Source organism: Lepisosteus platostomus, chromosome 26 (genome assembly GCF_059453375.1).
Source record: "Lepisosteus platostomus isolate fLepPlt1 chromosome 26, fLepPlt1.hap1, whole genome shotgun sequence".
NCBI classification, from domain to species: domain Eukaryota; kingdom Metazoa; phylum Chordata; class Actinopteri; order Semionotiformes; family Lepisosteidae; genus Lepisosteus; species Lepisosteus platostomus.
In genome coordinates this window covers 8,092,106-8,120,057 of record NC_142636.1, presented here as the reverse complement: position 1 = coordinate 8,120,057, position 27,952 = coordinate 8,092,106, and the positions used below count along the sequence as shown (strand labels likewise).

The window sequence follows — 27,952 nt, the reverse complement described above, 5'->3', positions numbered from 1 at the left end:
ATAACACGCCAGCACAAGAGGAGGACATTTCTAGTGAGCAGAAACAAGAAGCATTAGGCTCGTTGATTGTGGTCTGTAGAAGGCTTGAAGTTAAGAGCTTGCCAATCATTCTCTTCCCACCTGGTTCAATTAAGAGACGGGCAGCAACATCATCACAGCTGAACAGAATTAAGAAGGAGATATTAACAATGACAGGTAAAAAAAAAACACAGCTAGTTCCTACTGCTCTCTGGCACAAGGGCAGGAATGACTGCCACCTAGTGGACAGTAGATGCCAGTTTGTTACAAACATTGCAGCACTGCTTGGTAATTGAAAGGTGGAGGAAAGTCTAGGAATTAAGGGTTTGTCAGACGGCAGGTGACAGAAAGGAAAGGAGTGTGACTGGAAAGGCTGAAGGGACAAAAACTTGGTCTTCAAATAAACTACATTCTTATAAATTTAAACAAAAAGGTTTGTCGTCAAGGAATTTTAAGGCTGTTTTATTTTCAAGTGCCAAATAAGGAGGGCTCTAGGAATAGCAGTACAAGAGTACGGGACATTTATCTGGTTATATATTATTGGTGGGTTGGCAAGAGCTTTGGTGCCATTACTTCTACAGGAATAGTGCATAATGGAGGGACCTGAGCCATTTAAACTGGGACATCCTAGCCAAAGCTGGCCACAACCCAAAGGGTTACATCACGAGAGGATTTGCTCCTATAGTCTGTTTTACATCCATTTTGCACCTCCGGCATTATGCAGCACTTAACTCTCCTAATAGTGTCAGTTCATACAAGCAGCTACGAGCACAGTTCATTACCTCAAACTTGCACACTGCTCGTACATTTCCCAAGATGTTTGTAATTTATTTTATGCATGTAAGTTCTTAAGTGAAGTCAACCATGTGACCAGATATAAAAAATAGGAATCCCTAGTAGTTGTTTATGGTCCATCTGCCCCTGAACTTAGAACCACCTATTCTTACACGACCCAGCTGTCTGTTTGGGACATCCTTCCCTGGGATGCCCAGCCATTTACCTGCAGAAACAGCACAAGTGTGACAGGGCTTCAACAACTCTAGACAAGACAGTGAGCACCAACCAGGGGAGTGACACGTCTGTGCGTGACATCACTACCAGCCCACAGCTGACTGGGATGCCCCAGGAGATGGCCCTCTCGCCAAGAGGGCCTGGGTTGGACTCGAACCACTTTACGCTGGCAGGGGAGATCGCGGACAGCTGAAGACCTGACCCACGCTCGAACCATCAACTTCTGGGCATTGGAGCTCAGTCTGCAGCCCACGCAAGCCCCTACATACCAGTGGACAGAGTCATATTGGTACTTAGGAAGTTTAAGATTAAAACACTATAATAATTTATAATAAACTACTGGACCTCATTCCCTGGCTCACCTAGGATACTGCAGAATAAAAAAACACAGAAAAACTACATTAAAGACTAAGAGAAGGTAAACACCTTCTTGCATCCCGATTTGGCAGTAACCTTGCACTTAGAAAACAGATTCCATGCTGAACAGTAAAAAAGGGACACAAAATGATCTGTCTCTCCAGGATATAGCCTCTTATTTGGCAGGTGTTTCTTTGTTCCCATTTCCTAAGTTTTCAAAATCGATCATGGCAGAAATAGAATGATCAACCAGGTGAGATCACTCCGGTTGACTCGGGAGAGAACGGATCCCAGGGGACGTGCTCCTCTTGACACGCCAGCCCGTAGATCCATTAAGTTAACTGACGCAGCACCAGAGTGGAGACCTAGCGCCACCTGGAGCAGAAGGACGGCTCTGCCTGGCAGGTGGCGGGAGCCTCTTGTTTGCCAGAAAGCTGAGGGAGCACTGACCAGCTAGGCCCCACCCTCCCCCCGTGCAGCTCTGCCTATGCTGCGCCCACCCTGGGGCCCTGAACCAGCACTCAACCTTGCCGACATATTTATGATGGACTGAGCGAGATAAAACATTTATTTCACTCCATGGGTTGCTAAAGCCCCCAAAGCAGTTCTGCAAAATTAAATGCAGATCTAACCCAGAGGACTTGGGAAAAACATCAGGAGACTTAAGGAAAGAATGTTTTGGGAATCACAGCTTGACTTTATTCAGAGACAGAAGAGTAAGGGTGAAGTCCATCACCCATCATGTTTACACCCGCCTTTCCCTCCAGCACCCTTTCTTCCACTAAAACACAGTTACAGGCATGCAAGGACTCCCTGGGATGACCAGGTGTCCGTTTCAGCATAACGTACTGCAATCCACTGGGGCAGCAAGGAGTTAACATTTTTGTGCGCAACACTCCAGGAGGAGGAGAAGCTGGCAACGCCAATGCTATCCCCCGTACACACACACACCTTTCAGAAAAAGAAAATCTTCTTAACATAAATGAAACACTCGACAGCAGGAGTTCCAATTGCCAAGGCGCCTGGTAAAACACCTTCCTTTTCACCACCTTGCATGCGCCGTATACTGGAAAGCACTTCTTTCCGAAGGTTTAATTCGTCTAATTCTAAGGCTGAAGTCCTGCAACAGGTGCTCTTCGCACCACAGCTGCAACTTAGAAATGGTTCAGGATCCCATCAGTCGCTGGACAGACAGTTTCGATCTCTGTAAAGTGAGGCTGCACAGTTTCCATCTCTTTGGACATTGTGGGGCCGTTATCTCAGTGGGAGTGTTGCCGATTGGCAGCATGCGCTCTGCTGTACTGCATTATAATGAACGACACAACGACCTGTCAGAATTTCCTCCCGATGTCCCACATTACACTCAGGTTTTTACACTGCAGCACAGCCAGAGGCATCGATCTGCCTTGGCTTCTCTCCCCCGAGACGACCCGAATTACATCTCTTGTGGGCAGGGTGTTCACACAGGCAATTCAGGAAGCACCCCAACCCTGTACGGCCCCCTCCTCCCGATCCCTGTTACATTACTTTGTCACGAAAGCGTACATCAATTTACAACAACAACAACAAAAAAAGCCACAGAATAGAAGACAGTCCCGTCTTGCATCCCACACCTAAACAACGCATATCATTGGTCTCAGACGAAATACACAGCAAAAAAAAAAAACAACACAGAAAAGCAGAGTTATACTAAGCCATTTTAAAATAAAACGGACGCACACCGGGTGACCTGAGCCTGTCCGGTCTTCTCTCCCCCCCCTTGTGTTTCGGCTGCGAGGCGCCCCACCTCCCCCACCCCACCCACCCAACCGGGCACTGCTGGGGCTCAGGCCTCTCTGGTGGGAGGGCTCGGGTTCCTCCCCTGCCGCCCCTCATCCGGGTGCCGCCCAAACGCGCGCTCCGCCTCCCGAGTTCCAGAATCCGACTTCTGCCTGTCCGCCCACTCCCCCCCCACCCTCCTCCTCCTCTTCTTCTTCTTCTTCTTCCCCGAACCTCTCGTTTCCCCCTCTCCTTCTCCGGAAGAAGCGAAGCTGCTGGGACAAACCCGGGAGCAGCTCAGCCGAGAGACAGAGAGAGAGGACCGATCCGTCTCCAAGCGTATTGTTTTCTTCGGCACATATAAGCGTATCTGCGCCTGTGTTTGTCTAAAGCGCACAGCACACGCGTGTTGGGGTTCTGAACGGGTACCGGGACAGTCTGCCCTTCCCCCCCTCCAGCGCATAAACCCTTTAGTTGCAGCGTTCGCCCGTGTGATCTTCCTTCGTCATGGCAGGTGGAGTGGGGTTGGAGGGGGACGGACTTGGCGTCCTTCTCCGTCTTTTCTTCGCGCCCCCTCCGTTGCTTTCCCCGGAGCGATGTGGAGCGATGGAGAGCGGGAGGGAGGGAGATGTGGGGGAGAGAGAGAGAGAAAGAGAGAAAGAGAGAGGGGGGATCGAGAGCGTGATGTGGTGACCATCGAGCCGCCCCTCCTCTCCGCCCCCTCAGCCCATCTCTTTCCACTGGCGGAAGAAGTCCAGGATGCTCTTCAGCTCGATCCCCGCGGCCAGCACCGCCTGGACAGCCGCCTGCGGGGACACGGAGAGCCGGAGATGGGTGAGAAACGGACAGGAAGAACGAGAGGGAGGTCAGCACCCTCCACTCCTGTCCCAGCAGTAAATCCCAGGACGGCTTGGGACAAAACTTCCTATAAAACACCCCAGCTCTGGCAAAAGCCACTATCCTACTACCTGCTATCCGAGTCCAGAATCACTGACAAGAGTAAGAAGAGCAGAGGTCCTAGTACAGATCCCTGTGGTACTCCCCTAATTTTTGTATTAATTCCTGGGTTTAGTCCGTTCTCAATCCAAACACATGCTTTTACTGGGATGCAAGATGAGAATGAAACTTGTATAGAAGAGCACCGGTGGAAAAGTCTTTTCCTGGGACTAGCGGGAGCTGTGCGGTGGCGCGGCTCTCTGACCTGCATGTGCGGAGAGAGCGCGGACGGGTCCGGCAGGGGGTGGCCGGCGAGGATGGTCACCATGCCGGCGGTGTCGTCTTCTGCGCTGCTCTGGGAGAGCGTCAGCTGGCGGCAGCTGTCCAGGATCTTATACAGCTGCCTGACGGGGGAGAGACAGGGCAATGGGACTGAGACGGACAGGAGAAAACATCGATTCTCAAAATGTTAGGCGTTGACTCCACCCTCTTTTCTCTGTGAATAAGAACCCGATTTCCTGGAATCCAGATGATCCCTGTGCACATGGGCCTGTTCCAGTCACTAACCGACTCACCACAGGTGCAAAGGAAATAGGATTTTTGAAGGTCTGGTAAGATTTGGACCAAAGGGGCTGTTATCAGGAATAACTATGATCCAGCCTTTTACACAAACAGTAACGTTAGATGAAGCGACTGGGATCTCAGCGGATGAGCGTCTGGGTTTTTCAGGAAACCACCAGTTTTAAAAGGATTCAAAAAGGCGCTTTGAATAGCACATCCTGCAGAAAAGTGTCATGGTAGTGTGGTCAAACAGGAAAACATTGCGAATGTCGCATAACGGTGTGCGCAAGTTTGCATGAAAGCATTGAAAGCTGTTATTTTATCACTGTCGTAATCACAGTGATGCAGTGGTTAGCACTGCTGCCTTGCAGCGCCGGAGTCCTGGGTTCAATTCCAGACCTGGGGTGCTGTCTGTGTGGAGTTTTGTATGCTCTCCATTTTCTCAGTTTCCTCCCACAGTCCAAAGACATGCTGGTGGGTTAATTGGCTTCTGGGAAAACTGGCCCTGGTGTGAGTGTGAGTGTGTGTGTCTGTGTGCCTGTGTGCCTCTTGCCTGCCAGGACAGGATGCAGCTCCCCCAAACTCTGAATTGGAAGAAGTGGTCAGATGATGGCTAGATGGATTTAAGCATGCTATCTTAATTACACATTATAATGATTGGTTGGAGGGTTGCTGCTGGAAGAGGTGTTAGTGGGGCCAGCAGGGGGCGCTCACCCTGTGGTCCACGTGGGTCCTAATGCCCCAGTACAGTGATGGGGACACTATACTGTAAACAGGCGCCGTCCTTCGGATGAGACGTAAAACCGAAGTCCTGACTCTCTGTAGTCATTAAAAATCCCAGGGCGTTTCTCGAAAAGAGTAGGGGTGTAACCCCGGCGTCCTGGCCAAATTTCCCATCGGCCCTTACCAATCATGGCCTCCTAATAATCCCCATCTATCAATTGGCTTCATTAACTCTCTGCTCTCCTCCCCACTAATAGCTGGTGTGTGGGGAGCGTTCTGGCGCACTATGGCTGCCGTCGCATCATCCAGGTGGGGCTGCACACTGGTGGTGGTGGAGGGGATCCCCATTACCTGTAAAGTGCTTTGAGTGGAGTGTCCAGAAAAGCGCTATATAAGTGTAAGCAATTATTATTATTATTATTATTATTATTATTATTATTATTATTATTATTAACAGGCTGCTGCATTTAGTTAGCACAAGGCAGTTTCTCCCGGTACTTTAATTTTTCTGAGTATCTCTATTTGCAAATCCATGTGTGCAGCAGATGGGAAGCACTGTTGGAAGGAATTCGACATGCTGTATCCTAAAAACAATATCATAAGGTCTCCAGTCTTCCCAGCTGTTGTATGCCTGGCAGCCCTCTGCCACAAACCAGAAGTGAGCTCACCAGGCGTCAATGTCCTGTCTCTTCAGCTTGTCCCTCTCAAAGCTCTTCCCCGACTCTCTCTGGCATCGGATGTACCTGCAGGAGACAGGGGTCACTTTGGCATCGAACTCCGCCTGATCGCGGCTTTTAAGGGGGGGGGGGGGGGGCAAAAGGACTCGACTCATGAGGAGGAACTGGAGAGGGAGCAGCTGTTTATTCAAACATGTGGGCGAGAGGATTTGCATGCAACACAACACCAAGGTACAGTTGAAGTGCCCTTTCAAAAACGGCAACGTTCACTCCCTGTTATTTCCTTCTGTGTAATTAAAAAAAAACTTGATGAAAGCATGATGAACAAAGAGATCAGGGAGTGGTGGCAAGATTACAGATAACATGTCTTCTTGATGATAACATGTCTAATGGAGTGACATGGGTTTTGCACATAAAATCTAACTACTTTTAGACAATTGATTGAAGATTGAAAAGACTGTTTGCAGGTAGGGATCTAGTTATTGTTATTGTTGCTTTAGACACTTTACCAGCTAATTGTTTTTAATCTTATGGTACTGAACTGAGTTCTCATTGAGCAATATTTGTAAATGTTGCTTAGTGGTAAATGTTGTTACTGTTGTTCTTGTCATATATGTTATATGTTTATGAGCTCTTGATGTGCAAGACCAATTCCCACAGGGGCAATAAAGGTTATTTCTATTTAATCCACTTCCACAAAGTTACAAAAGTCAGCGAAGAAAAACATGATAGACAGCGCTTCACACTGTGAAATCTGTAGATTTAAAAGGACAAAAGCTTCACGGAGGGCTGGGCTGGGATCCTCACCTGTTTCCCTTCCGGAATTCTGACTCCAGGAAGCGAATCCCATCTCTCGCTCCGGCGTTTTCCTTCTTCAGCACGTCCAGCCCGTCAATAACTGAGGGGAAAGCGGACAGGAGAGCACGCTGACTCTTTCAGCGCACCCTCAGGAGCCTCGGCCCTATCCTCAACCCTCTTTCCCTTCCACTCCTGCCCCTGTCCGCTCCCTCTCCTTGAAATCTGCCCCTACTGGCTCCTTCCCTTTCTCCCAGCTGCTCCACGTCTCTGCCTTCTCTCATCAACGCCCTCCCCGCCCCTTCCCACTCTGTGCTATCCCTCTTTTCCTGACCACCTCTCCCTCCACCTCCCTTTGACATTCTCCCCAGCAGCGCCCCTCACCACCACCCGCCAGCGCTCTCACCTGTGCGGGGGATGATGACGATGAAGCGCCCGCTGCCAGCCAGCTGGCGGATGATGCCCAGGTGTTGGCAGAGGGCGGCAGTGTCGGGCACCAGGTAGGGCGACATGGAGGACTCGGCCTTGGGCTGCTGCAGACTGCCCTCCAGCTGGGAAACCTCCAGCTGCAGAGCAGAGACAGACACACACAGACACACACAGACACACACAGACACACACAGACACACACAGACACACACAGACACACACAGACACACACAGACACACACAGACACACACAGTCGAGCTGTGAGCTGGGGTCCTGGTAGCACCATCATGGTTGACAACCTGGCAGAGCCAGGGGACCCTCGTTATTCCATGTCCCGTTCCGCGTGTCCGTCCCTCCTTCACGAGGGGACAATTTCTTTGGAGCACAGTGGGGTTAGTGATCCCCTTTCTTCTGCAGAAAGGCATGGGGCGGAGATCACCCCAGAAACCGCACCAGGCTGCATGAAACCCTGTTTCCACACTCTATTCCCTTGCTTCTCGCGCTGTAAAGATCCCCGATAGTCGTCGCGAAAGTGAGCGGGGACACAGACCCGTTATATGGGGTTTTTGTGACTGGTCAGCATTCGTCTGGAAAAACGTGCATCTCACTCTCTTGCTCACAGGGACCCCTAAAATGGCAAGTGTGCTCGGGGTTGGGGCTCCCCAGAGCCCGAACCAGTGACAGCTCTGGCACAGAGAGCACCTGCAGCTTTGTGAAGAAGGGTTCGAGCCTGGGTCGTGTTACTAACTCACCGTGACCGAATGACCCAACTGAACACCCCCCAAACTGTGAAATGATACTCCCCAGCGATTTTAACTTTTTGTAGAGCAGCCCCACCCAAAGCCTTCAAACTTCCACAAATACTATATGAATACTGTATATACAGTATGCGACACCATAAAATTAATTTCATTTTTTACTGTAAATATTGAAAGCTCAATATTTCATGTAATGGTACTGTACCTCCTTTTGCAGAACATTAACTGGGTCTATAAACAGCATGGCCAATCTGTAATTGTGTATAGAGAGGAAAGCAGTTTGGAAGTAGACTGCAATTGAGAGCGATGTACCAATCTACCAATGACTTTGTGGTGAGGGATTCACAATGAAAACTGTTCATTCTAACAGCCGGCCTTCGGTCCTTTACAGCTTGGCAAAAAAAAAAAACCCTGTTCCGACCAACCAGTCTAAGCAAGGTCATTTCGAACCCCAGACGGTGGCAGAGCGTGGGAGTCTCACCTGCAGACGAAGCTGGGCCATGTCTCTCATGAGCCGGTTCCGGCGCGCTTCCTCCTCGGCCTGGGAAAACAGCACAGTGGGGTCACTCCAGCAGCGACCCCTAGTGGGGGGGGTGGGGGAGTTACACAGCAGTGGATCCCTGTCCTGGTAATGGGCCAGCCCTGAGCCTACTGATCTGCCACATCACAGTTCAGACTGAGGGAACTTCACCTCAATTCCAAGGTCTGAAAAGCCAATGATCTAAAGCTGGTAGATCATTCATTTATTTTCTGCTACCCACAAAATACTGCAATAATAAGCCTTTTAAAGCAGCTCTGTTCAAGCTGACATTTTTCCTGTCGTTGTCTGACCAAAGGTTGGAGAGCTTCTAAATCTAGAGCAATAAATGTCAATTGGGTATTTAGTATGCACGGGTACGTGGATTAAATCAAAACAGTAAAGCTGCTTTGAATGGTTTTAGCTTTTGAAGAAGATGGAGAGAGGGGCTGACTATCAAATACTTGCGCTTTCTGAGAAACATCTGCAAGCTTTAGTGCTTTAAAGCTGTGTTAATGCTTCTAAGAGGTGCTGAACATTTCACAATGTTAAGCAAACTAACACAGCCCCTGTGCTGTGAAAATACTGATTTCTTGGATAAAACATACTGAAATATGATAGATGGATACTCAATTTCCTGTGCTTCTTTTACTCAGATAAAACTTGGGCCAACAAGGGGATTTTTACAGACCTGCACATATAAGGGTGGACAGCAAGATTATCTCACTTTGCACACTGTAGTGACAAAACAGACAAAGCCACAGGCTGGGAGATCATTTTGATCTGATGCCTCCTGTGCTGTGGTTTTTGTGCTGCTAACCATGTGTATGTGTTTGTTGTAGAGAGAAGTCACATGTAACATTTGCAGTTTCAGGAAGATGCCTTGGGCGAAGACGTCAGCTGGAACAAACTAACGATGAATAACGAATTCAGCAGGGTGGGATACTGGCTGCTGCTGTTGTACTGAGAGATCACTGCGGGCCTGTGGGATAATTCTTGCTCTCTTACCATGCGGAACTGCGCCTTGGCCAGCTGCACCAGGTTCTCCTGCTCTGATTGGCTGATGCTAGTGAAGATGCCCGCCTCCGGATTGAAGTGCAGCACGTTGCCTTGGAGATTGGTGAGATAGTGACCGAAGCTCCGGATACAGCAGACTCGCACCACACACTGGGAGAGGAGAGGGACACAGAGGAAGAGGAGGAGCGGAAGAGGGAGAGGGGTGGAAGAGGGGGAAAAAAGAGGGAGAAAAAACAGGTAAAAGTGGAGAAGGAAGCAAAATACAATTTGGGGGAAAGAAAACAGAGGTGAAGGGGCAGAAAGAAGGATTAAAAAGGAGGAGGGAGAAGGTTCAACAGGAAAAGGGAGAAGAGAATGATGTTACTCCAAACTCCTGCACCCAGATCAAGCACCATGTCTGCTCATGCAACCCCAGCAGAAGGGATTTTTACCCTGCTTGTGCAAGCTGATGCGTCTCCTAAAGACCGTATGACTGGTGAAATGGAAATCTAATAAGTAAATTGATTCTTAAAATGTAAAGAGCTTTAGGAAAATATATAACAAGGATGTAACTGCTGTGCTACTTGCAGATTTTAGAAGACAGTTTGTAAGCACAGTACGTACTGTCTGGATGACTAAATTAGCCGAGGGTAACTGCTAAGCTTTGCAAAATATACATTGGCGCTTCTTCTTTCGTTTCTATGATGTAATCTGTTTTGTCCTTTGGAAAGGAGAAGTATTAGAATGGACAAAGTGCTGTACTTTCCCTTGCATTACAACATCTTTATAAAAAGCCTGTACTGCCTGTAACAAGTTGAGTCTCTGATGCACTCAGCAGAGTGACAGCAGGGCTCCCAATATTGCAATATTGAAATAAAGACCTTAGTCAGGTGAGAACTCTCTTGTGGCTTCCTTGACAAATAGATTTCCAAAACACTGGGCACAGGTTAAATGTCCAGAGAGGGATCTCTGTATCTCTGATGTGCAGACAGCTTTCCGCCACGCCTGCTTATCTTTAATGAGAGGCACAGCAAAGCTGACTGAGGGCACGATGTTAAAATGTTTTCTTCGTTCCTCTCTCCCCTGGGGGGGGGGCCCAGTTACCTCCTGCAGGGGCCCGAGGGAGGGCCGCTCGCGGGCGAAGTCCAGCCGGCGGTGGGCCAGGTGCAGGGCGGGCAGGTGGCGCAGGGCCAGGTCCTCGGGCAGCAGCAGCGTCTGCGCCAGGCTGGGCTGCTCGCACTCGCTCAGCAGCCGGGTCACCTCCTCGCTCAGGCCCAGCCCTGGAGTCGGCAGCACACGTTCACAAGGGGGGAAGCTTTTCAAAGCATCGCCATACTGCCATGTGAGGTTCTTTTTTACCAATGTTTGCAGTCTACATTCAATAAGAGCTAGGGGGAAGGTCTTGAATACTTGTATCTCCTGATGCCGGCGTTTAATATCCTCAAAGGCATCGACTAAGTCAACCCAAAGGATTTAATCAGAACGAACAGTGAAACATGAGGGTACAAGTGGGGACTACGCATTTAAAACTAAGAACAGGACATACTTCTTTTACACAGAGAGCTGTGGGAGTGGGGAACAAGCTAGCCAGCCATGTCACTGAAGCCAATAGAAACAGCTGGATGAGATGCTGGGATCAATTAACTATTAACTAGCACACAGGCTAAATGGGCTGAATGGCCTCCCCTTGTTTGTAACCTCTTATGTTCTGTAGGCGAGGCTGCCCAAGCACTCGGGGGGCACAGTCCAGCAGGCTGTCCAGGTCTCAGACATTCCCCAGCTGCACACCTGTGTAGGAGGGCTAGAACGGTCCAATTACACCTCACCTCCAACACCCAGCAGCTGCGCACCTGTGCTCAGGTCTGTTGGGGTTTTTTTTAAGGTAGCCGCCCGCACTGATGGGCTGTTTTTCTCAATTCAGTCTGCAAGCGTGGGTTGGGTTGGGGGTGGGGGTGGGGGGGGAGACCCCACGTCTACGGACTCACAGTCCCGGCTGCAGCTCCGTGCCCTTACCTGCCTCCAGCATCTTACTCCCATCGGGCAGCAGGTTGAGCAGGACCGACAGTCGGTTCCACAGGCTTTGAGAACTCTGCACAGGAAGAGAGGCGGGGGGGGTGGGTTCAGTCTGTTAACACTAGTGACGAGAAAATCCTATTGCTCGTGTCCTGGCACGTATGTTGGCAGACTGAAGATATTGTGAATCCTTTAGGTATTGGCGTTAACACCTGCAGCCCTCCTTAAAACTCTTAAGTAGTTAAAGCCACCTGCGCAGACGGATATTTCTGCTCTCCACACAAACACTACATTAAAAAAATATGCTGGTGCCCAACACAGAGTAAGAGAAAGCATTACTTATAAATAAAAATCACATTTCTTTTATTAGAGCACTAATGGAACTCCCATTTTCTTTAAACCTGTGGGATAGAAATGGTACTTGTCTTAATTTGTAATGTTAACACGTTCTGTGTTATTTGTAAGCCTATTTTAAAACAAACATAGCTATCGCTTCGATTTTACCATCTTATTAACTACTAAGTCTTTGATGTTTGACAGACTCCTTTAATCAGCAAAAACAAAACACCCACTGAGATCTTGTTTTGGCAGTTGATGCTCGACAGTTAAAGTAATTAATTATAAAGCACAAACTTCTAGGTCAGCTGTCATGCTGCCCAAAACCTTATTGCTGCAATATTTGTGTTTGATTTAAAATATGCAGTCCTATGTAAAGCAATTTATATATACTGTAAAATAGTTTTCATAGTCTCCCAATAATAAAAGTAATTTAGAAAAAGTAATAATGCTCCCCTCTAAATCTTACTTTACCTAAGCTTACTCAGGAAGTGTTGTTTCCAGATTCAAAGTTCAGGTGTACGTTTTGCAAAGGCACTGCCTGTACGTTTTAAAATCCAGAGTCAAGATTGAAAATGCACACACTGACAGAGCACTTTCAGAACTTTCCTTGCTTTCATACAACGTCGAAGCATGCAAACTCAGCACAGATTGAAACATTCCACAGACTGCAGGCAAAGATCCACAAGACATTATTTACACCGTAAGGCCTTCCATCCTTTACCTGCCCACACATGACGATGATGTCCGTGTTTGTCCTCAGCCAGTCCACGAAGATCTTGACCGCGGGGAGCAGGCCCTGATTGGTCAGGATCTCCAGCTTCTCAGGAAGAGTCTTCTCGTTCCGGCTCGAATGGTTACTGACCTCGCTGCCTTCGGAGTCCGAACCTCCCTCTTTGGGGGAGACAAAAAGGGCAAATGAGACTCCCTGTTGATTCCAAGCTCCACGTACCCATGTGATGGCAAAGCAGCAAAGCAAACATACCAGCCATGAAGCCAAACTTGGAAGCTTCATCTCACAACCTTCTGTGAAATCCAGCAGAGACTACACATACATTTATACCCCCTTGTGTTTCCTGTATACAGGTATTTTGTCTGTCTTCTTTGTATTGTGTCATGCAGTCTCTTGTCCTTTGTCCTATTTGTTACTGGCTGTCATACTGAGTTTACAGACCCTAACTCCTGCTGTTCTTGCCTTGTCCATTAGAGGGAGCCAGAGAGAGGGCTTATACAGTAATGTCACTTTTGAAACAACCAAACGGCAACTAGGCCTCTTACTGTTCTCAGAACAATTAGATATGTTTCAGGAGACTGCTGCTCTGGGATCAGCCTGAAGAACTGAGACAAGATGAACTAATCTTAAAGGAATGTCTTAGACTTAAAATGGGAAAGTCGAGACTTAGTTTATTACATGTAACATTTCAACTGTTTTTTTTTTTAAACGACACTACGCAATTAAGAGGTTTTGGAAAACCAAGACAGGCCAGCCACTAAAGACGCCTGCCCAGGCAAAGGCTGGGCTCCACGATCGCGGGTTCGAGCTTGGGCCATGTCATGAACGGTCTACAACCAGGATTCCCCAAGAGGCGGCGCACCTGTGTCTGAACTCCTCTGGGGGCAGGGTGAGATTAGCTGGCCAGGGGTTCCCTCGGCAACCCCTCTGGCCTCCTGGGCGCCTGCAGGTTTTGGGTACATAAGAAGCCATAAGGACGTGGTTCTCCACCAATCAGCACTGAACCTCCAGTGCGGGGGCGGAGCTGGCGGTGACGTGTAAAAAGACCATTGGCTCGAAAGCGGTCGGGTGGGAGGAGTCTGCCTCCAACACCTCCTCACTCTCTCCCGTGGGAGGGCCTGCGGTCCAGAGCCCGGGCTGGAGACATTACAAACTAGCAATGCCCAAATCAAGCAGGCATTGACAAAAAATTATAATTGGCGATTCCGAAATCAGAACAAAAATGAGACCCATTCTGCTCTGCCTTTATCACTCTCTGCCAGTCATGAGGCACAGAGAATAAGTCATCAAGTTGTGACTAACCTTTTAAAAGCGAATATAGGTTTGAATGTTTAACAAACACCCAAGCACAAAAGCCGTTCCATCACGACATTCTACAAGACCGAGTAGGTTTTGCAGTTTCTTTTTGTTTTGGGACATGGAAAAATCTTGGATTGCTTGGGAGTTTTTACGGGCGTCGGTCATAAATATGGCGCAATTCAGTTTTCAAACAGCACGGACTGAGCAGATTCAGAAAGGAAATCAGAAGGTGTCTCTTTACACAAAGGGCTGTGGGGGGAATCCGGAACAAGTGTTATGGTACCCCAAATTCCCGACTATCGTACCCCGTGAAAAGAGCCTTCCTAGTAAAGACCGCCAGTGAATTAAAGAGAGGACGTCCTGCGGTGGCCCACACTGCACCCCTGCTCACCATTGTCGTTGGTGCCGTTGGCGGTACCAGGGCCCGTCTGGGCCGGTAACTCTCCCGCTGGTGAAGGGGTGAACTGGCTGGGAGCTGGCGCAGGGGGTGCAGAGGGATTCTGGGGGCGCAGAAGCACGTTGCTGAAAGTGGGCGCCAGTCGGAAGCAGCGCTTGCTCTGGAAGAGCTGGGAGGACATGGCCTGCAGGTTGCTGGTTATGCTGGGGTCGCTGGCCAGGGAGGGGCCGTTGGAGGCCGGTGGGGCGGCGACTTCGTCGGGGGGGGACCTCCGGGGGTCCCCGGGGTCCGAGCCTCCCCCCTCTTCTCCGCCGTGGCTTTCCGCGTCTTCCATGTCCTCCAGGTCGGAGCGCGACTCCTGGCTGTTCATGTCCGAGTCAGTGTCCACGTCAAAAGCTGTGCCGCCTTCCTCTTCCTCCTCGGAGGCGCTCTCCCAGCCCCCTCCCTGGCCCTCCGGCGGCTGGGGCTTCCCCTCCCTCCCGGGCTGCGGGGCGCCGGCTGGGGGTCCCGAGCTCCCCGTCTCCCTGTCCCGCTCCTCTTCCTCCTCCTCCTCGTCCTCCTCCTCGCTCTCGAACCCCTCGCTCAGGTCGCTCTCGTCCTCCTTGCGGGCGTACCGGCGCCGACGCAGCATGGACAGCCGGGAGTATTTCTTCTGTTTCTTCTGCTGCTGCTGTTTCTTCTCCTCCTCTTCCTCCTCCTCCGTCATCCCTTCTTTCGCCCGGCCTCCTCTCCCTCGCCTCTTCCCGGCTTCTCCCCCCTCCTCTCGCTCTTCCTCCTCCCCCGCAGTGCCGTTCTGCAGAACCCCCTCCTCGGAGGTCAGCCCCCCCGCCGCCTCTTTCACTTCCGGGTCATCTGCAGGCAGCCAGGAAAACAAAGGGGACAGAAACTCAGGGAGGGTTTAAAGCAGTTCTGCCTGCCACCTACTCCTTTTAAATAACTGGCGACCATGAACTTTAACGTGTCATGAATTTCAACCAGCACTGAACAGACAAAATATTAAGGCCACCAACAAATTGCATGTTAAGTCTCTTAAGTCTTAAGTCTGGGTGTATTATTGCAATGTGACAGATTACCTGAAGATTTTAGAGCCCCATCTCTACCACCTAGGTCCATTCTGTGGGACTTACCTGCACAGTCCACTGGTTTTCAAGAGGACTGAGATCTGGGGATTTCCCAGGCCAAGGAAGACACTATAAGCATGCACTGCCTGCACTCTATTAATTTGACTGGGCGGGGGTGTACTAATATGTTGACCACTGTTACTATGAAGGACAAGTATCGCAATCAGATGACTGGTATCGCAGGCGTCAGTTTAATTGCAATAGCTTGCTCTTGGTATTATGTTACCTCAGTCCTCTGCTGACAGTGGCACCCATCTATGACTGGCCTGACACCACTGTCTCCCGCTGTCTTGCAACGACAGTGGCGCTAGTCCGCCCACCTGTCTCTGCCTCTGTCTCTCTCCCTCAGGCCCGCGCGGTCATACCTGTGTGGTCCGTGTGCAGCGGGGGCACCTGGCTGTCCCCCTCCTCCAGCTCGGCCTGCAGCCGGATGTTGACGTGGTTGACCAGGTGGGAGAACAGAGCCAGGGTGAAGGCGATGGCAGCGCTGTACTGCTTGGAGCCTGAGAGAGAGAGAGACACAGACGGATGGCACGTCGCCCGGGTCAACAAGGCGCCCTGGAAGGACCGAGGGCTGAGTCCTATCCCAGTACCACGAAGCTCCCCCACAAGAACGGGTAATGGAGAATTACGACTTGTGTCTGTGAGTACACAGACAACACATGACGACTTGGCCCAGGTCATGTCAGAAAAAAGTCTAACCACCCTCCAACACTGTCTGAGTGGTGTCTGCTGGCAGCAGCTCCGCAGAACCTCCAGGGCCGTGGTGCAATCGTCAGCGGACTACCACTGCCTCTGGTTTACCGTGGTAAATCCGCCCTGTATTTTGGCAACTGTAAAACTCACTTGGCTTCGACATGGGTTTGTACGATGCCTGGTTATACCTCTCTCTGAGCCATACTGCATGTATTTCATTTTCACTAAACCAGTTTTACACTGCACCCCCTCTGCTACACTTTACATCACCTAAACACAGTCAAGCCGGATTAGGATCTCCACCCCTCTGTCCCAGGACCCATCCTCCTGCTTCCCCTGCTGTCTCCTCTCTCCCCCTCACCCGTCTACTCCTCCTAACTTCTTAATCCCTCTCCGTCACGGCCCTTGTTCCACTCAGCCAGTCATTTCCTAAGTGTTTCATCCAATTCGGTGCTACAGAGGACCCGGAGCCTATCCCAGCAAGCAACGGGCGCAAGGTGAGACGCACCCTGGCCGGGACACCAGTCCATTGCAGGGCGGATACACAGACACAAGCCCACTCTCTAGAGCCGATTCACCCACCAGTGTGTCTGTGGACTGCGGGAGGAGGCCAGAGCACCTGGGGGAAACCCACACAAACGCGGGGAGAACATGCAAACTCCACACAGACAGCACCCCAGCTCTGGAACTGAACCCAGGGTCCCAGCACCGCTAAACACTTTGCCACTGTGCCACCCAGCAGTCGTTGTCTTGACCTCCCCCCCCCCCGAATCAATGAATAATTCCCAAAGGAAGGAGCAGATCCCGGAGTCACCAGGGGCGATACCGGGAAGCTCAGTGCTGCCGTCTCGGTCACTGACCCGCCCTCTTCAGGCTGTGCACCACCATGAGGCAGGTCACGCCCATCCTGAAGACCAGGGTGTCGGGCAGGAAGGAGCAGCGGGCGTCGTGGTCCTCCTCTTCCTCGCCAGCGGCGGGGGAGCAGTGAGGAGCCCCCGGCTGGTAGAACAGCACCAGGTTGAAGTCCTCCAGCACGGACTGGCACAGGGAGGTCAGCTCGGACTCCAGCAGGCTACGGCAGCAGCACGGGGGAGAAAGGGTTAAGGGCTTCACCGGCTGGACCCGATCCCCAGATCTACCAGCTGGGACAAATCAGACCGATCAGGCGGGGATTGCAAAGAGGAAGGCACTCGAGCTGACTTTCCCCCCAGTAACAAAAATCTCACCAGTTTGACACTGGCAGAAGTCTCTCTGGGACCACACGTGAGCCATAGCACAGTATAGGAAAAAAACTGGCGATATGGGCATTGTTTCCACCAGCAAAGTCAGGCATCTTCCAGACTTCCGACATTAGGTCACATTAAATTGAGCTCTAAAACTGGATTAGCAGACAAGCAGCACGAGACCTGGTGACAAATAAGGAAAACGAGTCACCTGTGTTTCATCCTTATAGCCTTAGGATTCAGTGCTCAGCAGACATAAGGGCTGCAGCTAAGACAGCTCAAAGTAACTCTGATCCTATGTACCTGTGAATCATCGGAAATTGACTCGCAACCTTGTAAGAGCCATCTGGAGGTTTATCCCAGATGCACAGAGTGCAAGGAGAGAGGGTGAGCAGCCGGTCAGAGCTCAAAACCGTGTTTCTCAGGCATGGGGGTGGGGGGACCTCAAAAAACACCCAGCGAAAATCCATGCCAGCGCGAGAAGAGCACGCAAACTCCACACACACAGGGACCAAAGCCCAGAAGCAAACCCAGGAGCTTGTTGGCATAAAGTATTAACTAGCTCCCCAAAGGGATTCCAATACATAAAGAAAAGGGATTCCAATACATGAAAACTGAACAGCCCTCGGAATTCCGGGAATGTCAACACCCATAGTTCCTCACGGAAAGCCCAGCGACAGCGTCTCCATCTCCTACCTGTTCTTGGGCTGCAGCAGACTCTGCAGGTACATGAAGCTCACCAGCAGACGTTTGATATCTTTCGATCTGCAGGGATTAAGGATATAGACGCATGTTATAACCATTCGCAACGCTGCTCAGAAGCAGTATAGCCGAGAATCTTCCAGAAGTGTCACCTACAGTCTTTTAGACTTAAGTTAATGTATTCTATAGACTGCTGTCCCACTATCTGCCATGAAAATGCCCTTTTTTTACAAGAGTAGTTTAAATAAGTATTATACACACTGCTACCGACCAATATTTAAAAGTTGGTCGGTACTGACAGTTAGCTAATCCACAGCGCAGTTTAAAACAGAGAATAGTATGACTGAGTGGAGAGGCCCATATTTTTACACAATTACAGTTCTTATACGCACAGTCTAGGTAACCTGCAATCTAGACCACCTTATTTCTTACTCATTTTCTAAGCATTTGGTTAGTTGACTTCAACAGCATCCGATTTGGCCTACAAAATTAGCTCTACCCACTGCAAAGGGTCAGAAGGACCGTCACAGAGCCAGACCATCGCTTTGCTCTGTAAGCATTCGCCTCCAGTCAGCAACAAAGTAATTGTCCCCGCATCTGTGGTCTCTCAACAAATACCAACAAGTCTTAAAAACAGAGCGCCGTGCTGAATGGTTTCAACTTGCCGCCCAGGAAACAAGTTAAAAGGGATCAATTTCAGTCAGGGGAGACCATCAGTCACGCTGCTGAATGTTTCACAAGCCTCTTAAAAATTTAGCTTCTCAGGGAGAAGGAAAGCTTTCAACTTGTCTAATGAAGCAAAAAATGAGTTCAGTTCAGTAATCAGGGGTTTTGGCAGAAACAAAGACAAAAACCTTCTGGCCCTTCAGGACTGGAGCTGTGCGCCCCAGGTTTAAGGTATTTAAACGCCGACAAGTCCTGCAGCAGTAAGACTTGCTTGGACGGGGCGGAGTGGTGGGACTGTGGCTCAGGATCTGCGCCTGTGGCTGGAAGGTTGCCGGTTCAAATCCCGCAGCCGGCAGAGGAATCCTACTCCGTTGGGCCCCTGAGCAAGGCCCTTCACCCCAACTGCTCCAGGGGCACCATATAAATGGCTGACCCTGCGCTCTGACCCCCAGCTTCTCTCCCTGTCTGTGTGTCTCATGGAGAGCAAGCTGGGGTATGCGAAAAAGACAAATTCCTAATGCAAGAAATTGTAAATGGCCAATAAAGTGATCTGATCTGACATCACTCCTCAGTCCAGGGTAGGATCGATAAGAACAGGGTTACTCAGAGAGAAACGGAGGTGTGTAAACGCACTCCTAATCCACACTCTGGGAGGCACTGATAGCCGGCACAACCGACAGCTTGGGGAATCAGCACAGGAAGGAAGGGCAGGCCAGAGGAGAGAGTCACCCCCCCCAGGAAGAGTTGGAACAAAACTCCCGGCCACCCCTGTGGAAGGCTGGCTGCCTGGGAACGTCCTGACAGGAAAAAAAAAAGACGGCAGGGCCGACATCCACAGCAGCGACATGGGCCGCTCGGCCTCGTCCCGCTCGGGGAAACCCCACGTGAGCTCCATAATAAAAACAAACAGGTTCTCCCACAGCACATCTCTTGGAGGGAGGTTAGAAAAAAAAAAGGAGAGCCGCCCCTACCTCTGCCGAGCCGGAGAGAGCTTCTTCATCTCCTGCCTCTTCACCTGATGGTACATCTTGGCCGCCTTCTCAAACAGGCGCTTCAGGTTGCCGTAGGCGCCGTCAAAGGGCATCTCAGACTGGATGCTGCGAGGCACACAGGGACGCCAAGTCAGGCAAGGGCTGCATACCTGCTCCACAGGAGCTGCAGGCTCACAAAACCCCCTAAAGCAGACTTTCCCGACACGTCAAAAAAAGACCAAGAATGTCCGCTGTTTCCCCCACCCCTACAGGGAGTTGCACACAAAAACGGGGAATGGGCCCGTTTACTCGAGCTTCTTGTCCTCTGGGAAGCTGGGATGCTCAAAGAAAATAGACAAGAGGGAGCACTGATAAAGCCATGTCTTAACTCCAATCCAACACCAAATAACCATTTCACACAAAGGGCAGCCGTGTGTGCATTAAAGACAAAAGACCTGCAAAAGCAAAAACAAGGTCTCTGTGAAAGATGGTAAAATATCCCACTACAGGGACCAAATCTAAGAGTATTTCAAAAGAGATGTTCAGGCCTGTGGAGAAACACAAGCCATGGTGTTGGCAGACTGATCCCAGATCAAGGCACCGGCAAGCACAGCTGGGATTCTGGGAGTGGCGGGGCTCAGCTGGCAGAGCAGGGCTGCGGAGTATGCCAGGGCACTCTCAGCTTTCAGTGGATCTGAAACCCCTGTGATTTGTCGAGTGCCTGCAGGGTTTATAGCGCCAACCCACCCATCAGGCTCTGCAGAGCTCGCGACGCGCCAAAAACACGGACACCCCCGACAAGCCAACATACCGGTGGTGGGGGGGGGGGGGGTGTACCCAACAGGCTTGAGGGGTCAATTTGGACAGATGTATAACATGACTGGGGGATGAGAGGTGGGGAATAGCTGTTTTTTGCACTGTACTCTGAAGGGGTGTGGGAAATGAAAACCGATTCACGAGAAAAATAATCGGCGCCGACTGGAGATCACTCAAGATCCACGGCTCGCTCAGCTCAGTCTCAAGGGGACGGAGTCGCTCACCAGCGCAGGTAGTAGTAAGTGGCCTCCACGTTGTAGTACTTGCTCCCCGCCAGGGTGCCCAGCTGATTAAAAGGCATTCCTGGAACACAGCAGAACACACGCATTACCAGCACTGCGCTCAACCGCACCACAGCCCTGGACTCCTCAGTCCCAGGGAGGGCAATAGAGAGACACTCTCGTGCTGCCTGAGCCAAAGCCATCAGTCTGCCACTGAGGCTCTGTCCCAGGGTTGTCCATCCCTCGGCTTTATAGTCCAGTCTTATAGGTCACCTGTTTTTAATGACTGGCAGCACCTGTGAGCTACGGATGAACCGATCAAGTCATCCGCTCAAGTGAGAGAACTCTGGCACTCGGGGGCTGAAGAGTACTTTGATTTCAGCCCTAACTGAGTTCTCAGTTCGTTTAACCACCTGCGTCATGGTCACAGAGGAGCTGCTCCATGTCTTGAGAAACTGGCGATTTAACAGAGATCTCCGCCACCTGCAGGCCTGGGGCTCTCCAGGACCAGGCTTGGGGATTCCCGGCCTGGCAGGTTTCACTCCTGATCCTGGTGGCCTGCCATGCCGATCGGCAGGTGTGTTTCCCCGTCGGGGACCGGACAGCCCGGAAGCGCTCCGGGGGCCGGGCCGGCACACTCACCCACGTTCGGCGTCACGGACAGCGCCTGCTGGTAGAACCGCTCGGCCAGCGTCTCGGCCTCCACGCCGGCCAGCTCGTTCTGGTAGCGCGCTGCGGGGGGGAGAAGGCAGCACAGGGCTCAGCCGGCTACCGCAGGCACACACAGCCGCTCAGGACACCGTACGGGTCCATCTGCTCTTAAAACACAGTCTAGAGAGCTAAAAACAAAACTCCATTCATCCAGTACACTCCATCTGCTTCATCCAGTACAGGGTCACAGGGCCACCGGAGCCTATCCCTGGACAGGGCAAGCATCCCTGGACAGGACACACCGGAGAAACCTGAACACCTGGAGAAAACACCCATGCTAACACGGGAGAACTAAAACAATGCAAGCTCCACGCAGACAGCACCCCCAGGTCCAGAATTAAACCCAACTTAATGAAAAAAAAAAAACAACTTAATGAAATAAAACTCTGTGACGAGGAGCTTACCCAGGTCTCCCAGGTAGACCAGGCAGCGGTGACACGCGTTCTGCGCCCACTCCATCTCCTTGGGCGTCGCCGACACCGGCTTCTTCCGACCTGCAAGGCAAGCGACCGCGGACGCCGTTAGATTTCACCCACCCTGGTGCCCTGATCGGGCCTTGGGCCCACAAGGAGCCAGAAATCGGACTGGCAACGCCAAACACGTGCCTTGTGCCCGTTATTTGAACACCGCATAATTAACTCTCGAGATCCACTCGCAAATGACTCAACAAGCGTGAAAGATGCAGTGCGTGGTGAAGGATTATGCAAATGCCTCTCACAGAAGAAAGCAACGTGAGAGTCTGTCTGCATCTCTGTGTTGGCCTGTCTCTGCACCTCCGGGCTGCCAGCGTGCCTGCATCTGTGCAGCTCACCAATGAGGGGGTCGGTGACGTGTGTCCAGTCGATGCAGTCCTGCAGCTCTAGCTGGTAGTGGGACTGGATATAGAGTAGCAGGTGCTGGTAGAAGCCCACCCCGGCGATCAGGTGCGTCCTGTAGGCACACTCCAGAGTGCTGCGGCTGTGGATGTGCTGCAAAGAGGCAACGGTGGGAGAGAGACGCTGAGACAAAAGCCACTCCAGAAACACTGAGCTCTTCTGCTCCAGCAACAACGAAGGGCAGAAGCTGGAAAAAAGTCTGAGTTCAGGCTACTAAAAAAACCAAGTGAACAGCAGGAGCGCAGCTACGAAACTGCTGAAGAGAAAGAGTTAGGAAGCGATCAGATAATGGCACCCACACAAAACAAAACAGGTTGTTACGACTGTGAGAACTGCAGCTAAGACAACATTCTTTAGATCACCCACAAACCTGTTTTGAAAGGCCAAAACCCATCCTACAAAGCGTAATAAAATCCCACAATAATTTATCACAACAGGGAAGGCATTAATGATCAATTAGCAATTAGCCATTAATGATCAGAAAAGCAAGAACGTTAGGGGTTCGACACTGCAGCTTTCAAACCGTGAAATAATTAAAACTGCAATGTTTTTTGTGTGCAGGATACTGTAACTGTGACTGTAGCCTCAGAGAAGAGGGGGGCAAGATGGAGGTACCTTCTTGTTGGTCTTGATGACCTGGATGACCTCATAGTAGACCTTCCTCCAGAGCAGCTCCTCCCCTTTCCTCCCGTAATCCACCGGGTGCAGGAACATCAGCTTGACACACAGCTCCCGCAGCCTGGACCCGCGCGCACGGCCCGGCAGAGGAAGAGGAAGAGTCAGCTCATTGCAACAAGGAACTCAAATCCCCCTTCCAGTTCCCACTTGTTTCCCACGGTTCAAGAGAAAGAGAAGGGGAATTATAAAACGGGAAGTGGGAGTCGATCTCAATCCAGAGATGTAAGGGCAGCAAAGGATGTTACCAGCAAAGGCATTTTCTCACTGCTTCAGTTCAGATTAATAATAATTCCTTACACTTATATAGCGCTTTTCTGGACACTCCACTCAAAGCGCTTTACAGGTAATAGGGACTCCCCTCCAACACCACCAGTGTGCAGCCCCATCTGGATGATGCGACGGCAGCCATTGTGCGCCAGAACGCTCCCCACACATCAGCTATTAGTGGGGAGGAGAGCAGAGAGTAATGAAGCCAATTCATAGATGGGGATTATTAGGAGGCCATGATTGGTAAGGGGCAATGGGAAATTTGGCCAGGACGCCGGGGTTACACACTACTCTTTTCGAGAAACGCCCTGGGATTTTTAATGACCACAGAGAGTCAGGACCTCGGTTTTACGTCTCATCCGAAGGACGGCGCCTGTTTACAGTATAGTGTCCCCGTCACTATACTGGGGCATTAGGACCCACATGGACCGCAGGGTGAGCACCCCCTGCTGGCCCCACTAACACCTCTTCCAGCAGCAACCTTAGTTTTTCCCAGGAGGTCCCCCATCCAGGTACTGACCAGGCTCACACCTGCTGAGCTTCAGTGGGCTGCTAGTTGTGAGTTGCAGGGTGAAATGGCAGATCTACAGACAGGACACTTCCAGTTTGAGCCTGGGCCATGTCTGTAGGCAAATGCGACCCAACATGCCCATCTAGTGGTGCACAGCTTTCCTAGCTGCCTCTGGGATCTCGGGGTGAAGTCTGGGAGCTGGGATGAGAATCAGCAGGATTCTCAAGGCATTCAGTGCAACTGCAACTCCCAACGTCCTAGCCAGAACCCATGGCTTAGAATAACCTCAGTGAGAGGGGAGCCACTCCAAACTGGCAAGCTTGAAAGGCATAACTGGCGGAGGCAGTAGAAGACAGTTCTTAACATACAGAATTTACAAATATTCAAAACCCTTAAAAGGCACAGACGGCAAAGCAAGTCGATTTCTTCAAAACGAACAGCTAAGCAGGAACCAGGAGGCACAACGTGGAAACTGCAAGAAAGTGCGCTTAAATCGGAGAACAGGAGGAACCTCCTTTACCTTAAGGGTGGCGGGAGTATGGAACAAGCTACCCAGCCACGCTGTGGAAGCTGAGACCCCGGGTTTCTTTCAGGAAACAGCAGGACGAGATCCTGGGATCAATTCACATCTCGCTGCCACACAGGGTCAATGGGCCAAATGGCCTCTTGCCTGTCACCAGTTTAATGTTTTTTTTATAGTCCCTTGCTGTTACCACTGGGTACAGACTGCAGCTCATCAAAAGACGCAATCGCATTAAGTGATGTAAAAAGCTATCAGGCCATAATCTATTTCAGAAAAGAATTTGCAAAGGCATTGCTGGAATTCCCTGAACCGACTAAATGTTTCCAGCTGCCCCACCTTGAACTGATGATCACTTAATGCTCGTCTTCCCTGGGAAGGACATTCCTCCCCGCTTCACCTTGTCACGCTAACAATTCCCGCACTGGATGAGGGGGGATAACAAGTGGCGATTCCAAGATCTGGGAGCTATAAAACGGGAAACCGCCGCCGTGTCGGAAAACGAAAACACGGGCCCCAGCGACCGCCTACTTGTTGCGCAGGCTGATGTTCTCGGGCTTGAAGACCTCTCGGTACGACGACTTGCAGTGGACGATGATGTCGAGCTTGTGAACGCACTCCACCACGGCCCTGGGGAAGACAAAGGCAAGACTGCGGTGAACTTCGGCCCCCGGCCGCCGTCAAGAAGGGCCCATACCGGCACGAGCCTGCAACAGCTGAAGGCTCCCCCATCAACAGAGACCAAAGATAAACTCAGACCACTAACTTTTTTTTGCACAAGAAAATCAACTACTAATGAAATTTTAAATGCATTCATTATCTGATTTTAAATGCATTTACGATCTGCCTCCCTTATTACTTGCTACACAAACAATATGGACACTAGTACTCTACTAGTAACACTCTATAGAGGCCATAGTCATGACTGATACCACAGAACCTGTACCACAACATCAAGAACAATTTCTTGATTTTCCAGCCATTTTCAAACCATTCCTCACATTTCCATGTCACACAGAGCTGGAGACTATCCCAGTGAGTATTGGGCACCGAGCAGGGTATAACCCTGGACAAGACACCAGTCCATTGCAGGACAGACACTCACACCAGGGCCAGTTTTCCTAGTAGCTAATTAACCTTCTAGTATGTCTTTGGACTGTGGTAGTATACCGGAGTACCTGGAGAAAAAACACGCAACCCTGGGGAGAACATACAAACTCCATGCAGACAGCACTCTGGGAATTGAACCCAGGACCCCAATACCGCGAGGCAGCAATAGCAACCACTGCGCCACCGTGACACCCCCTAACTTTCACAAGACAGGATAACACAGTCGCTCCATCCCTCAAGAAAACCAAAGTGCGACTGGTGCACGGGCTACTGCTTTTGAGCCGATACTCAATCACCTGGTGATAAAACTGAGAGGTTTACAGTAAGAAAATGTGCGTTTCTACATTTCTAAAAAGAAAATAAGGGTACAATCGAAATACACCAGCGGGTCACTCTTGACATTTCCTTCACCCTCTTGCTTCAACACCACAGAGCCACGCAGGCTGTAGAAATGAGCTGGGTGACGGGGACCTCCATCCTGAGAACTGCTGGAGCAGACCTGCGCGGTGTTCTGAAGCAGGCGGCACTGCAAGAACGCAAATCTGACATCTACCCCCATCTTGAGGATCCCAGAAGAGCACATTATGTAATTGGTGCGACAGAAATCTCACTTCAGGCAGCTGAGAGCTCAGCAGGAACAGAAGCTGGAGTGCATGCCGGCGCCACGGGCCACAGGGTGAGAGGTATTGCTTTTAGATTTCTTGTCCTTTTCCCACAATTCCCCATAAGAGGTGGTAATCTCAGCTGGAGGATAAAGCACTTACAGCAAGGTCCATATTTCAGTTTTCTGCTGCTACATTCCTGTGGCTACTGCAGAAGTTAAAACCTGACCTGTTTGTTTCTGTAGAAGCTGGTTGCACAGTGTGGATTCCTGTTAAGACCTGTTTCTCTCTACTCCACTTCTGCTGTCTGAATCTCATTTTCTGCACAGCCTGGTGTTTAGGGGTTTTTATGACAATCTAAACAGTCAATTAAAGCAATTAACTTAACTTTCTAAAATTATAGATTTTGAACTTTCTTGCGATCTTTTTCCCAGTAGATTCATTACATGCAAACCTACAAACCACCTCAGAGCCTGTTGGAACCCTTAGCTGCATCAGACTCAAGCAGTCAATTATTCAGATCAGTTTTATTTTTTGATAGCACCCTGTGCAATTGCCCGTAGCACTGTGCAACAAGCACAGATATTTAAACAGACCGCATCAACTATACGGACTTTACAAAGAGGGCTGCACAACACCGTTACTCGAAAGCACATTGGCGTAAGCGGATGTAGTTTGGGGTATCGGAGAATAACCGTTTTTCTTGCTGGGAGCCACAATTGGACCAACTTATGTGGATTAACAACAAAACTGAGAAGGCTGTGCAAAGTCACAGGGGAGCAGGAACTCAGGAAGCAACGGGTGCAAGGCAGGGTACACCCTGGACAGGACGCCAGTCCATCACAGGACACGCGCACACACCCCAGGCAGTTTTCTCAGAGGCCAATTAACCCACGTTTTTGCACGTCTTTGCACTGCGAGAGGAAACCCACACGAACCCAGAGAGAAGGTGCAAACTCCACACCAGCCTACCCTTCATCCAACAGGATAACACAGTCTCTTCTAACAAATTCTCCATTTCCAACTATCAAAGGGTGAAATGTGTAAAAAAAAAAAAACTGTTTCTCGTTCGCGTACTCTGTCAGGGAGACAAGCCGTCGACCGGGTCGGAGCACATGAACACTTCCTGAGGCAGGAGGCAGGCGGACAAGGGGGACTGGGGACTGTGTCCGGGCAGTGGTCATGCTGCTCACAACCGCCTTGGCACCAGTAAAGATGGCCAGTAACGGACGCGATAAGGCGGCTGTTTATTAGAGAAATTTAACTTCCGCACAAATTCACCTGAGCCTTTTCTATTATTTGTAGCCCTTCGATTAAAAGCAGAACTACTGTTTTGCTCAAAGGTGTTTGTGGCACCGATTTGCGACTGACGCCTACGTGTCCGTTCGCTGGGTCATCAGGTCGACTTCGCCGCCTCCAGCCCCGGTGCCTGCGGCTTGCGCCCCGGGGCCGGACCGGTCGCCTGCCGGCGGGACTCGCCTCTCCTCTCAGCCCCCCGCCCGGCCCCAGCTCACCTGTACAGCCGCTTAGTGTGGAGTATTTTCGCCTCCGGCTCGCTCTCCTGCGGAGACCCACTCATGGCTCCGGCTGCCCCACTGTCTCGGCTGTGGGGGGACTCCGGCGTCCGGTCTGTCCGTCACCCCCAACCCTCGCTCCCGGGGTCTGTCTGCGGCGGACTGCGTTCCCCCTCCCGCCCTCTGCCGCCAGTGTCTAGGCACGACTCCACCACCACCGTCTCTGCGTATCGGCTTCTCGAGCTGATGTCCTCTTCTCTCCTTCTCCCTCGGGTCTCTCTGCGGGACCCGGGACGGGGAGGGGGGTGCCGCCGCCCTTCCTTGCTCTTCCCCGCCGTCTTTTCCTCAGCTACCCCCCGGTCTGCTCTCAGTTCCCAGCGTCAAGCCCAAAGCGGCCATTACTACTCACGGGCGACCGCTCAAACATCGCGAG

The 27,952-nt window shown here is 50.9% G+C and overlaps 1 protein-coding gene across 2 annotated transcripts; it reads right to left on the bottom strand.

The window, feature by feature from the left end:
• Window positions 1-2,062: 2,062 nt before the first annotated feature.
• smg5 (SMG5 nonsense mediated mRNA decay factor) lies at window positions 2,063-27,952 on the bottom strand. 2 transcript variants are annotated; one of them, XM_088620328.1, is made up of 23 exons: window positions 27,520-27,952; window positions 24,825-24,923; window positions 22,933-23,056; window positions 22,254-22,410; window positions 21,847-21,936; window positions 21,374-21,463; window positions 20,735-20,813; window positions 19,695-19,820; window positions 18,052-18,120; window positions 16,993-17,204; window positions 15,802-15,939; window positions 14,310-15,167; window positions 13,482-13,562; window positions 12,611-12,780; window positions 11,551-11,626; window positions 10,642-10,817; window positions 9,550-9,708; window positions 8,506-8,565; window positions 7,243-7,402; window positions 6,849-6,939; window positions 6,033-6,107; window positions 4,346-4,484; window positions 2,063-3,950 (listed from the first exon to the last, which is right to left on the bottom strand). In XM_088620328.1, the coding sequence occupies exons 1-23, from the start codon at window positions 27,582-27,584 to the stop codon at window positions 3,867-3,869; spliced, it is 3,378 nt and encodes a 1,125-aa protein (XP_088476454.1). In that variant the 5' UTR covers window positions 27,585-27,952; the 3' UTR covers window positions 2,063-3,866. The 2 variants fall into 2 exon arrangements, with proteins under 2 accessions (XP_088476454.1, XP_088476455.1); XM_088620329.1 differs by lacking the exon at window positions 13,482-13,562.